General features: G+C 33.3%; 1 protein-coding gene across 3 annotated transcripts in view; it reads right to left on the reverse strand.

The window, feature by feature from the left end:
* gw (trinucleotide repeat containing adaptor protein gawky) overlaps positions 1-15,912 on the reverse strand; it is a 51,444-nt gene that overhangs the window by 15,230 nt on the left and 20,302 nt on the right. For 2 of the 3 annotated variants that reach the window (XM_065514617.1, XM_065514618.1), the window contains exons 2-7: positions 15,635-15,742; positions 8,371-9,220; positions 5,344-6,995; positions 2,714-3,118; positions 2,329-2,586; positions 2,081-2,268 (exon numbers count right to left, since the gene is read on the reverse strand). In XM_065514617.1, the coding sequence (XP_065370689.1) occupies positions 2,081-2,268; positions 2,329-2,586; positions 2,714-3,118; positions 5,344-6,995; positions 8,371-9,220; positions 15,635-15,676 (3,395 nt within the window). In that variant the 5' untranslated portion in view covers positions 15,677-15,742. Of the gene's footprint in view, positions 1-2,080; positions 2,269-2,328; positions 2,587-2,713; positions 3,119-5,343; positions 6,996-8,370; positions 9,221-15,634; positions 15,749-15,912 lie in introns of those variants that run through there. The other variant, XM_065514619.1, reaches the window with a different exon arrangement.

A 15,912-nucleotide genomic window follows, 5' to 3' on the forward strand; every position in this document is an offset into this window, starting at 1 on the left:
GGGCAAATCAATTTAATACTTTTGTGATAAGTTTAATTGATGTCGCACAGTGGTATAGAAAAAAAGAAGGAAATAAATCTGTAACTTCTAAACGGTTAGTCCGATGTGAATGAAATTTGACATGCGCAAAGAGGAAGTGTTGTCGAGTTTAAGTTTTGAATTCGGACCTCATGGGCCCACCAAAATAGGAGACCAACTCAGCAATCACTGCTACAACAACAACAACCTCAATTTTAAAAACGATCCTATATCTTCGTTTGTGTTCCGGAATTTAATTCAATGTGACGCACAGAGGGATTTTGGTGTCAAAAAGTAAATTTTTAAAACACTCAATTTCAAAAATCAAATGATGCGGTTTTGTAGAGAAATGTTTAAAGATGAAATGTACACTTATAGTTTTAAGAAAAATGTTATTTTATTTTTAAAAAAATTAAGTAAAGTCCATGCAAGGGTGTTAAGCAATAATTTACTTATATTTTCACGCAATTCAGTGGTTTATATCTTATATATAAATAGGCCACACGTTTTTTTGTGGTACACTTTTAAGTATGTTATTGTCCACCAATATTGATGTAACATATAGGTTTAAGAAGTTATTTTCTATAGATGTGCACAATATAAATTTAAAAAAAAAAATCTTTCCATAAAAGTGGTAAAAGCGTTTTAAATTTGCTTGAAAAACAACAACAACATGTTTGTGAACATCTAAATACACGTGTATTTGTACACAAACGTGAAAAATATTTTTGCGTATATGTACTCAAAAGTAACTGTATAATTTCGTTATTAGTGGTCGAATTTTGACCACCAGGCGATCCTAGTATGTATAATTTTCCTAACAATACCATTTACCTTTAACATATTTCAAAAATATAACATTTCTCCATAAATAAAAAAAAATTATGGGGATATCATAAACCGTTAAGAAGATATGCCCAAATCTATAAGTCTCTAAAAATTATTTTATTTTTGATTTTCCATTGAAAAAAAATGTTGCCCCACTTTCCCCCAAGCTGTTTTTTTAATAAAATGAAAGTTGGAAGTGTCTTGTTTCGATTTAAAAATAAAAATAGTTTTCGGAACAGGATGAAAACTTAAAATTTTTTGTCGAATACTAAACGAAATATCAAAAAAATTCTTATCTATGTATGGGTGTCGTGGCCGGTGGGCGTGACCGATTTTATTGAAACTCGGCATAAAACTCTTCTTTTGTTTCAGAAAATATATGTAAAAAATTTCTAGACTTTTACTTGGATAGAAAAAATTGTATGCGAAAACATCTATTTGGATTGTATAGGCAGTGGGCGTTGAGCGTGGTCGATTTTGATAAAATTTTATTTTTTTTTAGTATGGTCCATATAATTCTAGGTGCCAAAAATGTATGAAGCCATCCCTCTGTGCGACGTATGGTTTGGAGGAAGCCTTAAATATAAGTAATGTAAAAAAACGGTTAAGCTGGTGGCGGTTATATGTTGGTAATCATGTATTTATTGATGGTATTATGGATCATCATGGATATTTGTCCATTCTGAGAGAAAATCGTAACTCCAGTGCCGCATAAATGGGTCTACGGAGAAATATCCCTTATTTTTTACATGATTATAACCCGAAACACACATCATTACAAGTCAAAATATTTTTTTTACAATACCAAATACTTGCCAACACCTCATCAAAGCCCTGACCTGAAGTATTTTATTCTCACGGAAATGTTTTATTCGTTTCCTTTTGGTATTTTCAACACAAAGAGCTCACAACCGCTCACTATAATATAATTACAATTTGATTGCAAAAAAAAAATATTTTTCTGTAATTTTAAGTATGAATGAAAAACAAACATTTCCTAAAAATGCGCAAGCAAAATAGTTTATGTGATATATTAGCGGTATTCACAATCTTGTGCATTTGTATTATAAATTTGTGCAATGGTGTATTTCTGTATATTTTGTTAGTGTAAAGTAAAAATGCAATGGATATACAATGATGCAAGACCATTTGCACAATATTGTGAATACCGCTACTGTATATATTTTACGAGAATATTTGTAATATAAATTTGTATGTACGTATTTGTACTTACCCATCACCTTGTAGACCTAAAGGTCCCATATTACTCGCATTTGTTGTATTTAAACCACCACCCTGTTTAGTGGCGCCAGGTGCACGAGAAAAATCTGTGCTATCCGTAGTGATATCTTTATCTAATACTGGAAGCTTCCATTGATTTAATCTAGATTGTTGGTTTGGTGCGCCTTGATAGCCACCAGACTAATAAAAAACAAAATATTTATTTCCGACTTCAATAATATGGAGGTAAATTATTTTTACCTTGTTTAAGTTAATTTCTGAGAAATTTCCCTGCAAAGCTGATATGGCATCATGGCTTCTTAAATATTCGATATTTGTATTATTGATATGCGTAGCAGCCGGGTGTGAAGTTGGTTGTTGCTGTTTTATGTATATCGCTTGTTGTGCATTTATTTGGTTTTGTAAATTTTGTATTTGCTGCTTATATTTGGCAATGGCCAGCAGCGTATTACCATTATTACCACTACGTGCTAATGATTGCTGGGCCCCTTGTAGATGCTAAATAAAAAGATAATAGATATACATAGTTACATGTGTTAAACATTTCGAATAAAATACAAGAGATTTTTATACATCATACAAGTTCTACTTTGACATAGCTTGCTCAAGTGATATGTACTCTTACCTTAATATTGCTAAGTAATTGATTAAGGAGTAGAAGTGTGGTGGGAGCCAATGGCTGATTTAATATTTGGCTGGACAAATAACCGCTGTGAACGGCTAATTGTATTTGTTGGACCAACATGCGAAGTTGTTGTGTTGATGGTTGATTCGTACTGTTTGATACGGCGGCAGCATTAACAGCAGCGGCATTTACAGCTGCAGCATTGACAGCTGCAACATTAGAACTTTGACCAAAGGCAACAGCAGCATTAACAGATTGAGGTCCACCGGCACCGACATTATGAGGGCCTTGATTAAGGTACTTTTGCACTTGCAAAGGTTGCATTGAGTTAAGGGCATTCAATTGTGGATTATTACCGCCGCTAGCACCGACAGATCCGCCACCCATTGAATTTAGAAGATTATTCTGTATATTATAATATGGTGGAAAAAAATGGGAATTTTTTTAAAATTTTTTAAAAAATATGTTCTATACCAAGCCCTTAGCACTAAATTATCATAAACATTTTTTATTGTTGAAATTAAAAATCTATATATATAAAAATGAAATGGTCCATGTATGTAATGGCATCATGTGAGAACGTCTGGAGCGATTTGGCTGATATTTTTTTATTCGATTCGATATTTTCAGGAGATAATTTGTAAAGAAAAAAAAATTCAAAAGTTCGGTAATTTTTAATATATTGCTTTCTTTTCACTTATCACTTTTCTTAATAAGATAATTTTTTTTGAGAAACTTGAAGAATACATTAGTAAATAGCTACCGGGCGAAGCCGGGTCGGGGCGGTCATCTAGTTTAATATATCGACTGATGCTTTAAAATTTTTAATAAATTGTAAAACATTTATTTATTTGTTTGTTTACAAATTTTATAAACTTAATAGATTTTCGTTTTGTTTTAGCACTAACATAACTAATTTATCATCCCTATAATTCTTTTGTTTATATTTGGAGAATAAAGTTGGTAAAATACATATTTCCCATATAACAGCCATTTAAAGGTCTTTTTATGAAGCATTTGTACAAATTTCTGACGAATTTTGACTCAAATAAGATCCTAAGTACTTAGCAGTTATCCCTAAAAACAATTGATATTAAAAGGAATCATAAATTATTTTACTTTTATCTAATAAATTTAGTTCAAATACGATTAACATTTAAAATTCGTATACTTTTGTGAGGTAATTTTTCACACTTTTTTTCAATAATTTCTAAAACATGTAAAGCTGATTTTTACAAAATTTGAAATTGTGATATAAATCTTTAACATTGTACAGTTAATACCACAGATCGAAAATAATTCCATCCATATACCAAAAAACCCAAATTGTGATTTATATTTTTGTGATAAAAATAAATCACTGAAAATAACAGTTATAAAATGATTTTTATTTATTTGATGGGTTTGAGTAGTGTTAAGAATATTTTTTTTTCTTTAATTATATTTGGTAATAATTTATTCGGCTGGGGGGGCCACTTATGTATGCATATGTAAATAGAATTTATTTTTAATTTGTAATTACATTTATTATATATAATTATACAGTTAATGAAATGAATATAGATCTAACGATACATGTATTATTGGCCAAGAAAGCTTTCTATGTATTGATGTAAATAAATAAAATGAAAAAAAATGGTTTGGTATGACCTTTATTCGTTTTTGTTGTTTTTTAATGGTTTGGTGTGAGATAAACAATTCATTTGTTCTTGTTCTTAATAACTGTTGCTTTCTCTTTTATTTACATACAATAATATATTGTTAGTAATTTTTAACAAATTATGGAAAAATATGATAATATGAAGTAATGAAATCTGAGTAACAGAAATGTTTTTTTTTTATTTAAGCGTTGATTTGCATCAAATGCATTTTTGCGATTTATTTTTCATGTTCGCAAATTAAAGTCACCAGCTGACCTTTACGAAAAAAATAAATTATAAATCACTCATCCAGATTATTTGTGTTTGTTTCTTTCTGTTTCTCTCAACCCCAAACCTAAAATGTTCTCGAATAAATCACTATCTCAATGATATATCAGAAAAAATTACTTTTAAATGGCTGCGAATGAGAATTTACCATTGAAATGAAAGTGAACCCGTTATTTTCGGTCTCTGGTTAATACAATATTACAAATCAGTAGAAATTTATAACCGATTATGGCCAATAAGGCTAGGTTGTTGAAAATAAATAAATAAAAAAAAAATGAAAATGTTAAAATGTCATCATGTATAAAATCGCGATTCTTTTCATAGTATAAAAAAATCGAATACTTATTTGAGACACTGTATAAAATAATGAAGATATTAACAACAATGTTATAAATTCTGCAGAAAATCAATTTCATCGAAAGCAGCAGTGAATGTGTAGGAAATAACGACCAATAGCAATATACTTTGATAAAAACTGCGACCTACTTCTAGGTCGCAGTTTGTGTAAAATATTTTTTTTTTAAATTGATCTTAGGCGGCATAACTAATAAATAATGTATACAAACATTATTTGTTTCTAGTAAAATTAAAATGTTTCATCAACACACATTTAAAAAATCTTCTCTCATAAAATTTGTATTTTGTCTCTACCGATAATTTGGCACTATGATGAAATTAATTGCAAAATGCACAAAAACTCACCGGAGGGAATGATATAGCAGGTTGTGTTCCTCCTGTAGAATAACGCCCAGGAAATGAGCTACCAGCAGCAGCTACGGCGGCATTATGATCAGCATAGGAACTCAGATTATCGTCGTGACGTCTCCAATTATCCATACCAACACCAGCATTGACAGCTGTCAAATTTGTCCTTAACATCTCAGTGGCTTCGTCATAATTCATATTCGTAGCGATTAATGAGCGCTCAACGTCTTCTTTTTTAAAGCCTGTTTCTACTAACATGCGGTACTGCTTGCTTTGCTTTATTAGGTCACTATTAATACAACCAAGATTTACTGCTGCACCACCACCAAGTTTTTGCTGTTGTTGAGCTTTACCCATTATCGTATTGTGTGCAGCTGTTGTCCAATCGTTAGTATTTAGATCGTTAGAGTCATTAGCACCAGATGCAGCATTAGATACGCCAGCTCCCCATCCTGTGCTATTTGAAGCACCAGCCAATTTCGCTTGATTCGATTTATTCCAAGCTGAAGCATTGGGAGGTTCATTCCATGAATTTCCTCCTTGACTCATGTTGCTGACCGCTTGGTTAGATTTATCGTCACCCCAATTACCCCCACCATTCCCACTATTCCCACTAACGGCGCCACCAATAACATTATGATTTTCAACATCTCCCCAGCCGCCAGCATTTCGGTTACCACCAACACCTGTTGTAGGCACATTAGGTGGACCGGCTGGATGGGGCCACATGCCGTTATCAGGTTTATGAGGCCCACCTATGCCACCCGAACCATTAATGGCAGATACTAGCCGTGCCCCTGGAGGACCAACAACTCCAACACCCATAGGGTTATTAGGATTTACAGCAGCTCCTACACCACCTACACCAGTAACGCCTGAATTTCCAGAAGATCCGCCACCAGCACCACCCAGATTAGATACATTTGAAGAATTTTGTCCACCCATTGCACTGCGCATTAAATGATTGCGTGGATTAAGAGGATCAGATATGTCTTTCCAGTGAGATCCACCTCCCCCACCTACTCCTCCAGGTACACGTGTTTGTTGGCCCCACAGCGAAGTTCCGTCATCATAATTGGGTATATTTCGACGTTGTGGTGGTGGTGATGGTTCTTCCCATCCTGAACCGCTAACTGGCGGTTTAGGAGCCATTGAACCTACCATATCTTTCGGCGCTCCAACAACAGACTGCGGAGGTGCTCCCCATTGTGAACCCACTACATTACCAGCTGCATTTAAACCTCCAACGGAAGAAGGTCCGGTTAAACCGCCAGGACCAGGTGCACCTCCAACATTGCCAACTCCACCAACATTGGGCCCTCCAACTCCCATTTTGTTTAAACCTGGCATTTGGTGTTGCGCAATTGGATGATGTTGGCCCCACATCTCTGATGTGCCATTAAGTCGCCCAGAAATGCCGCGAGGATCACCACGTATTGGATCACGTGGGTCCAACATTCTTAATTCACGGGGATCACCAGCTGAAGCTGCACGCATAGGATCACGTGGGTCAACGGAGCGCATATCTAAGGGACCACCACCACCGCCCATGGCGCCAACACGTGGATCACCCCAGCCATTGCCAGATCCACTTGCTCCTACGGCTCCTGGAGTTCCTGGTAAATTTACACCACCTGCGCTTGAAGTTCCTACAATATAAAGTATAATATTAATCAAATATTAATAATACTCATTTCTAAATACACAGTACGTATACAGTCAGAGTCAAAATTTAGTATACAGCACGCATTTTCATTTATGAAGCTAAATATTTTAATTATAGAAAGAAATATATAAGTTTGATTAAACTTAAAATTAAATTTAGATTTTAATATCTTATAATTTTAAAAAACTTTGAAAATTAAAATCGATTTCGTGGAAAATTTATGAGAAAAAGAGAAAAGTGCCTAAAAACAACAGCCAAAATTTAGTATACAGTTGATGGGTACCGCTCTATTTTTTATCACCAAAAGCCGAAAATAAAAAGTTTATATTTTGTTGGTCCCTCATTTAGCTTAATTACGGCCTCTAGCTGCCTTTTCATAATTTCCAAGATATTTAAAATTTAGATATAATTAAGAAATAATTTTGATGGCTAGTTTTGAATTGGTTTTTATTGAAATAAAACTAAAACACATGTGGACATTTATGACTATTGCAACCACCAAAAATTAATTTAATGATGCAAATATAATAAGGAAAACCCAATTCAATAAACCATATATTATTTACAAAAATAAATTAAGCGCCTATGCTTTTCGAAGCAGCTCCTTTATGCTTAAAATGGAGCAGTCGTATGATATGGAAGGTCAATTAACGTAATTTTAATTTATTCGTGTTTGATAGTTTCACTCGGTCTGGTCACAGATATTCCCTTAAATATTAAATTAAAATAGTAAAAAAGTGCGATAGCTTAGTAATCACGTAAGCTAAATATAGGATTCTATGAAATAGAAACAGTGTCAAATTTAATATTATTAAAAATTGTTAAAATTTTCTTGGTTTTTACTAAAAATTCGCCATATTGAACAGAAAATGCATCATTCGTTAATTCTGTTATCCTTTGTAAATTTCATATCGTTGAATTTATTAGTATTAACAGTAAATTACTGTATTGTAACAGTATTATAGTTTTTAGCAATTTTTTATAATTATTTTTTTAAAAATTTTAAAAATCAAGTCAATTTTCTTAGAGTTGCATTTTCTTTTCTCGCACAATTTTACCACAGCTTTTACTAAAAATTTTATAATTATCCTTACGTAAAAAAAATATTGGCCAAATGTCATACAATAATTGCCTATGATCAATAAGAATATAAAAACAGCAGATTTTTTTTTTGAGCAAAATGAGTGCTGTTGAAAATTACATTGAGTGCATAGTTGAAATTACATTATGCTCGCTACTGTATATATTTCTTTCTATAATTAAAATATTTAGCTTCATAGATGAAAATGCGTGCTGTGTACTAAATTTTGACTCTGACTGTATATCAAAATGACACATATAATTTTGGTTTATATTACCTCCAGGTTGAACACCCGTAATTGAAGTCGGAGCTGTAACTGCTGCTTGAACACCAGCTCCAGATACACCTACACCCTGACCCCACTGGGGACCATTAGATGGTCCACTAGCACCAGACCCAGAAGTTACTCCAGAAACACCAACAGTAGACGGACCAGCTGGTCCACCAGTCCAAACATTACTGGCATCTGCACAGTCATCGTCCTCACCCCAAGTTCCACCCAAATTTGTTGAGGGTGTATGGCCCCAGGGAGTTTTCTGGACAGGTTGTGTTGTAGGTTGGCCGCCATTACGTAAATTGGATTCCCATAAGTCAGTACCATTGTTTATAGTTGGCTTCCACATTGGGGGACCCGATGAGTCTTTATTTGTTGGCTCTGGTGAACTTGGAACTTCCCAATTCGTATCCTGATTGACATGCTGGCAACCCCAGCCATCCTGAGAGAATAGAGCTTCGCGCATTGTGTTTAATTGCTCTAATTGATTTTTTGCCGCTGCAGTCGAAATTCCGCCACCTACTAAGCCGCCAATATGATGATCGAGAGAAAGGCCACCATTATTACCAATAATGATGTTATTATTGCTACTACTGTTATTTATCAAGACGTTGCTACTGCTGTTGTTATTACTGATGTTGCTAATGTGTGTATTTGTCTGAGAATTATTTGTATTTGCTGAAGAGGCAACAAGTAAATTATGATTATTACTGCTGCTACCAATAGATGTTATATTGTTATTAATTGAATTGTTTTGGTTACAAATTATACTGCTATTGCAATTTGTGCTTGTATTACTGCTGATGTTGTTATTAAGACTTGAATTAGCAATACTACTGTTGCTTTGACCGGGCTAAACAGCGAAGAAAGAAATAAAGAAAATTATTATTTTTTTTATTAATATATAGCTATATTACATATAATTTTTTACGGTGAATTTGCAATTAAACTTAGGTCGAAAATAATTTTGTTGGTAGAAACACAAAAAAATATGTTGTTAGAAATTCTAAAAACTAAATGTATTATATAAATGTTTTTTAATTTTTTTTTTTTCCAAATTTTTTTTAAAAAGTTTTTTTTGGGGGCTACGGAAAGTTGATTTCAACATACAGACGGAAATGGCTATATCGACTTCGCTATCTATAACGATCCAGAATATATATACTTTGTGGGGTCGCAAATGAAAAATGTAGAAATTACAAACGGAATGACAAACTTATATATAACTAAATTTGTCCATCGTCCTTTCCCCATCTTCATTCTGTCTGATTACAGCAATGAAGATACAGTAACAGTCTCATGGGAAACTAATGAAGGCTGTTTGTTATGGTTGATATCCAGCTATATGGCGTATGACCACGGAGAGCATCCACCAAACGATGACGTCCGTAGTGCTGTGAAAAAGGCGAATGAGTCCAGGATACCTTTGGTCATCTGTGCTGACGCTAACTCGCACCCCATTATATGGGGTAGCAGCGACACCAACACAAGAGGTGAGAGTCTTTTCAGTTTCATACTTAATAGTAGTTTGGAAGTAGTTAATAGAGGTTCAGAACCTACCTTCATTGTTTTAAACAGAAGTGAGGTACTAGACTTAACACTTGTGAGTGCTGAGCACCACAGTATGATTAATAATTGGGCTGTCTCCGGCGACTGCTCTTTTTCTGATCATCTATATATTGATTTCAATATTAGTGTAACTTATATGAGTGATAATACCATTCTAAATAGTAGAAAGACCAATTGGGAGTTGCAGAGTGATGCACTCTCTCGGTCACTACCAAACCCGCCCTCTATTGACAATAGGGACGATATTGAGGTAGCAGTTGAGACACTTACAAAAGCGTTCCAATCAGCTACTAATTTGTCCTGTAAGCCGAATATCTGCAGGTGTAGGAATAAGCTTCCCTGGTGGAATCCTGAGATTGCACACGCCATAACGACGTGTCGTAAATTGTTCAACGAGGCAAAGAGGCTGGGTAACTGGACGGAATATAAGTCCTCAGTGAATCACTTTAAGAACCTTACGAGGAACGCGAAAAGGAAAGCCTGGAGGGACTTCTGTAGCGTCGTGGAAGGATCCTCTGAGACTAACCGATTACGTAAAATTCTATCAACTTCACCGGTTGTACCAAGCTATATCCAGAAACCGTGTAGTAGATGGACTCTGAATAGTAAAGAAACACTTGAGGTCCTACTAGATGCTCATTTTCCAGGTTGCCTCCCAGTCGATGATAAGACTTTGAATAGGGCTGCTGATTCTGTTGCTCCGGGTGATAACTCTGTTCCGATAAATAGGGAAAGAATCCAATGGGCAATCAAAAGCTACGACCCGTTTAAATCTCCTGGGCCGGATGGCATTATTTCTGCTGATCTTCAAAATAACGAAGAAATAGTTGTACCATGGTTCATTAGCATATACACAGCGTGTATTAGATGGACCTATATCCTTAAATGGTGGACGAGATGTAGAGTAGTCTTAATTTCTAAAGGTGGTAAGGCGACTCATACTAGACCAAAGGATTATAGGCCAATTAGTCTTGCATCCTTCTTGCTGAAAACCGTAGAAAGGGTGACTGACGTATATCTGAGAATGACCATTCCGTCGGAACTCATCTCTAAATCTCAACATGCCTACACCAAAGACAGATCTGTGGAAACAGCTCTACATTCGCTAGTTGGCTCCATTGAAAAGTCGCTAATACATATGGAGTATTCACTTGTTGCCTTTCTCGATATTGAAGGAGCTTTTAACAATGTCAGACCCGATGCCATCCTATCTGCGATGGATGAACTGGGAATTGATCTATGTGTACGCCGGCTAGTCGAAAAGATACTCGGTTACAGAGTCATTTGTGCTACTTTAGGTGGCATAAGTGTTTTAAAAGTGGCCAATCGTGGAACCCCGCAGGGGGTGTTGATCAGGGTGGACAACAGAAGGATCAAGACAGTCGCATATGCTGATTTAAAATATCTGGTAAATTTCTGGATACAATATCTAGTTGTATGGAATCAGCATTAAGTACACTGAGTGAGTGGAGTATTTCAAGTGGACTTGGTGTGAACCCACAAAAAACGGAATTGGTTCTCTTCACTAGGAGGTATAACATCGATGACTTTAGACCACCTAGACTGAATGGAATCAGTCTTGAGATTAGGGATAATGCAAAGTATCTTGGCATCATTCTAGATAAAAGATTGTCCTGGAATTTGAATATTCAAAACAGGATTAACAAGGCTTATGTAGCTATTTACTCCTGTAAGAGGGCAATTGGTACAAACTGGGGTATTATGCCGAAGGGTATCAATTGGATATTCAAAGCAGTTGTTAAACCCATCTTGTTCTATGGAGTGTTGATGTGGTGGCACGTCTAGGAGGAAAAGGGTAAAAGGTACCTTCTCCTAATGGTACTTTTTTAATATTTTAAATTATTTCACTTATCGTTAGCTGATACGCATCTGAGTGAAGTTAGTGTTAGGAATAGGGGATAATATTTAGGAACTAAAATGTGAGAACTGAACTATAGGTACTTTTTGTTCTACTAATGCTACTTTTTTGAAATTTCTATAACAATGGACTTAAGGTAGGGTCACACATGGAAAATATTTGCTCAAAAAAGCGTAACCACTTTTTTAGCACAAATTTTTTTGACGTGTTTACTCTTACAATTGTTTTGTAAGATGAAACAGCATCAAATAAAATAAAACTAAATATTTTGTTTTGAATCATCCAAAGTAAAATAAGTTTTTGGAATAAATAAAAGAATTCAAGTATAGGCTGACTTCCAAAATGTATCAATGAAAAGTTTGTATGCAGTTCTCCTACTGTATTTTAATTATGTACATATTTAAACTTCCTAAACAATGCAACTATATACTTTGTTTACATTTACGATATGAAATGAACATAATGCAAATTATAATTTTTTCACTGAAAAATATATAAAAGTATTTATTTGGTATTTATATTAAGTTTATTTATGCAAAAAAAAATAATATTACTTCCATTTGTGAGTCGGCCATTTTCTATATTCTTTTCTTTTTTATTTGTGTGCGTAAATAAAAAATTGTCAAAGAAAGCATCAACTATAAAACCGATGCGTAATTGTTTTTTTACTGCGTTCAAAATACTCATTTTCGGCATTTTGAAATAGTATACACAGTAAGCATTTTGTATGCCGGCATTATGAAACAGTATACTTTGTTGAAATACAAAGCAACTAGCATTTTGGAAGTCAGCCATATTTTATGTGTGACCCTACCTTTAGAAACATGAAATTAAGCATATATCGCACACCCAGTTCAAAAGTGCAGATCGTTTGGAATTAGTGTACAATGGCGCATAAAAAGACAATATGTTGCATGATTTACGAAACAATCAAACCCGGTTTGGTGGTGCGATGTTTCTGTTGGCAGGTGAATTTCCGCAAACATTGCCAGTGATTCCAAGGTCAACGCCAGCCGATGAACTTAATGCATGTTTGAAGTCGTCCGTTTTGTGGAAACACGTCAAGAATCTCAATTTGACTGTGTCGAGCTGCATAACAATCAATCTGGAGAAGTATTTTCCAAACAATTGCTGGACATTGGCAACGGCAAAATCCCGTCACTTTCTGCCAGATCAGCGAATCAAAATCCGAACTCATCCGAAAGGTGTTTCCAATCATTTCACAAAATTACAAAAACCATGATTAGTTGAGCTGCGAAAAACATTGATGTCGACAAACTGAGTTTTTAAGATTCCGGTACGGCTTGCACTCGCAATGACAATTAACAAATCTTAAGGGCAGTCATTGCGTGTTTGCGGTATTAACCTTGAAATTTCATGTTTCTTGCATGGTCAATTGTATGTCGTCTGTTCCCATGTCGTGTATCATAGAGCATTGCAATGAACGAAATTATTATTTTCATTGGTTACCGAAACGGACGACAGCATAGGGTTAAAATTAGAGGCGCAACTGAGAGTAAAAATTATTATTCTCTTCCAAATTGTATGGCTGACATAAAAACAAAATACATTGATTTACATGTATGTATTTTGTTGTTGAAATACTTAGAATTTTGACATAGGTTTATCATTCAAAAATAAAACAACAATTTAATAAAATAGCAATAGAATTTGTTTTTGTACTAAATTACCTAAAAATAAGTACAGTTGTTTATCGGCAATTCTCTCATTTTACTTAATTTATCATCACATATTTTTATGGCACATTAGTGTCCTTATTATTTTTCACATTACTGTATATTAGTAAAGCTACGTATACACGGTTGTCATATTCTTACAATATTGTCAGAAAATGTTCAATAAATGGTTAACACCCATATGTTTCAACATAAGTTCTCATGGTTGTGTTAACCATTTTATGAGCATGTTCTGACAATATTTTAAGAATATGACAACCGTGTATACGTAGCTTAATTCTCAACTTAAGGGTAATGAATATGCATACTAGGGTGGGTCGATTTGTAAGAAAAAAATTCCACTAAGACATATCAAAAAACTCAGAAAAAGTAAACAAATTTAATTTTACTTTTAAGTTTTTTTAGTAGGTACATAAATATTTAAGGTAATATTTAAAAAAAAAATTAAATCAGTCGATTTTTTTTATTACCTACTAAAAAAAACTTAAAAATAAAAGTACACGTTACAATAGAAAATATTGTATAATAATTGCCACAATAAGAGTTGAAAACACTAGATTCAGCACACAACATTATTATGAAGCCAAGAGTATGTAAACATTGCTCATCAAATCTCACAGTAAACCTTATCCAAAAGAATGACCTAAACAAATGAACAACTAAAGGTACTAAAAATAACAAATAATCTAATATTTTTTATACATTTATTTAAATTATTACAATCTATCTTAAGGTAATAAGCAATTGTGATGAACAAATAACTTAATAACAAATTATAATATTACAATTTCACAGAGATTTACATTAAAATTAGCATTATACATAATATAAAATATTATTAGAATATGGTAACTAAATATTTATGTACATATATTTTATACACAGAAAACTATGAAAAACAAGTAAGAGAACTATATTCGGCTGTGCCGAATCTTAAAAAAAAATCTTAAAAAAAAGGTAAACAAAATTTATTTTTTTTCCAAAGTTGTTTTTTTTTCAGATTTATGTTATTTATGTTATCCCACTACCTCTCCAGATTTATTATTTCAGAAAACTCAAATTTATTGGAATCCCAAAATTATTTCAGATATCCCACTACCACAGTTCCATTAAGTAACCCTAGGACTACCATTTCTATATAGTGTCATATCCGAGCCCTTTTCCTAATTTCCATAATGGAAAAGACAAATTTATTGGAATCGCATAATTATTTCAGATATCCCACTACCACAGTTCCATTAAGTGACCCTAGGACTACCATTTCTATATAGTGTCATATCCGAGCCCTTTTCGTAATTTCCACAATGGCCAAAAATCCTCTGCAGATTTATTTTTTTAAAAAACTCAAATTTATTGGAATCCTGATATTACGATGGGTTCAAATATCCATCTATTATTTCAGATGGATTGTTTTTTTTATTTTTTTCCATTTTTTTTTCTTATTCTGAAATTATTTCAGATATTGTAGATATAAATTTGTTTATTATAATTCAAGTATTATGACTGTTAAGTGATTAACAGTGCTCTGTTAACTGCAAAATTGGCTGGGCTAAAATATGTGGTTTATGTCTGTGCTAAATAAATTTAAATTTATCTTCACACACATTAAACATTATACACTCCAGAAATGTGTTAAATATGGATTTTAAGAGCAACTCTTATATGGGGCATAACCCCATATAAAAGTTGCTCTTATAATTCGAATACTTTTTTCTATAAGCAATCTATGTCCAAATTTATCTTTAAATGATAATTAAGGCAAATTAAAATTTGTATATTTAAAACTCATATCAGTCCGTATCTGACGAACACAAAAAGGACTCAAACATAGGTGAAATCATGGACCGATATTGCCAATTTTCAATACCAAATAAACCTTATTAACATAGAGTATTTGTGGAAAATTTCTCGTTTCTAAGATTTGGAGTGTAAAAAGTTGTAAGAATACTTATTATTGTTCATCCGTAAATAGTTTCATTACAAGCCTGATGACATTTCACTATTTTGGATTATCTCAATTTTATGTTATGAAAGAGACATTCAAGGTATCTTCCGTTATAAATATGTATAGTAAAAATACCGATTTGAATATATTTATATATAAAGTAACTTTTAATCTTACCATTCCAGCATATTGGCATACTGGCAAATTCGCTGCTAGCATTGTGCGCCTGCGTAAAACGAGTCCAAATTTGTAATACTTTTTCTTGCTTCCACTTTAGGTTCAACACTGATAAATTATTATAGACAAACATTAAAATGTGTCAAAACAATAGTATATTCGTTGAAATTTTATTGTAAAGTAATTTAAAGGATTTTTATGTTGGGCTTTTTAATTTAAAAAGAGTTTATAGTTTTAACAAAGACCTTCAACAAAATTTCTTTTAAAAATATATTTAT

Source organism: Calliphora vicina, chromosome X (genome assembly GCF_958450345.1).
Source record: "Calliphora vicina chromosome X, idCalVici1.1, whole genome shotgun sequence".
Lineage (NCBI taxonomy): Eukaryota > Metazoa > Arthropoda > Insecta > Diptera > Calliphoridae > Calliphora > Calliphora vicina.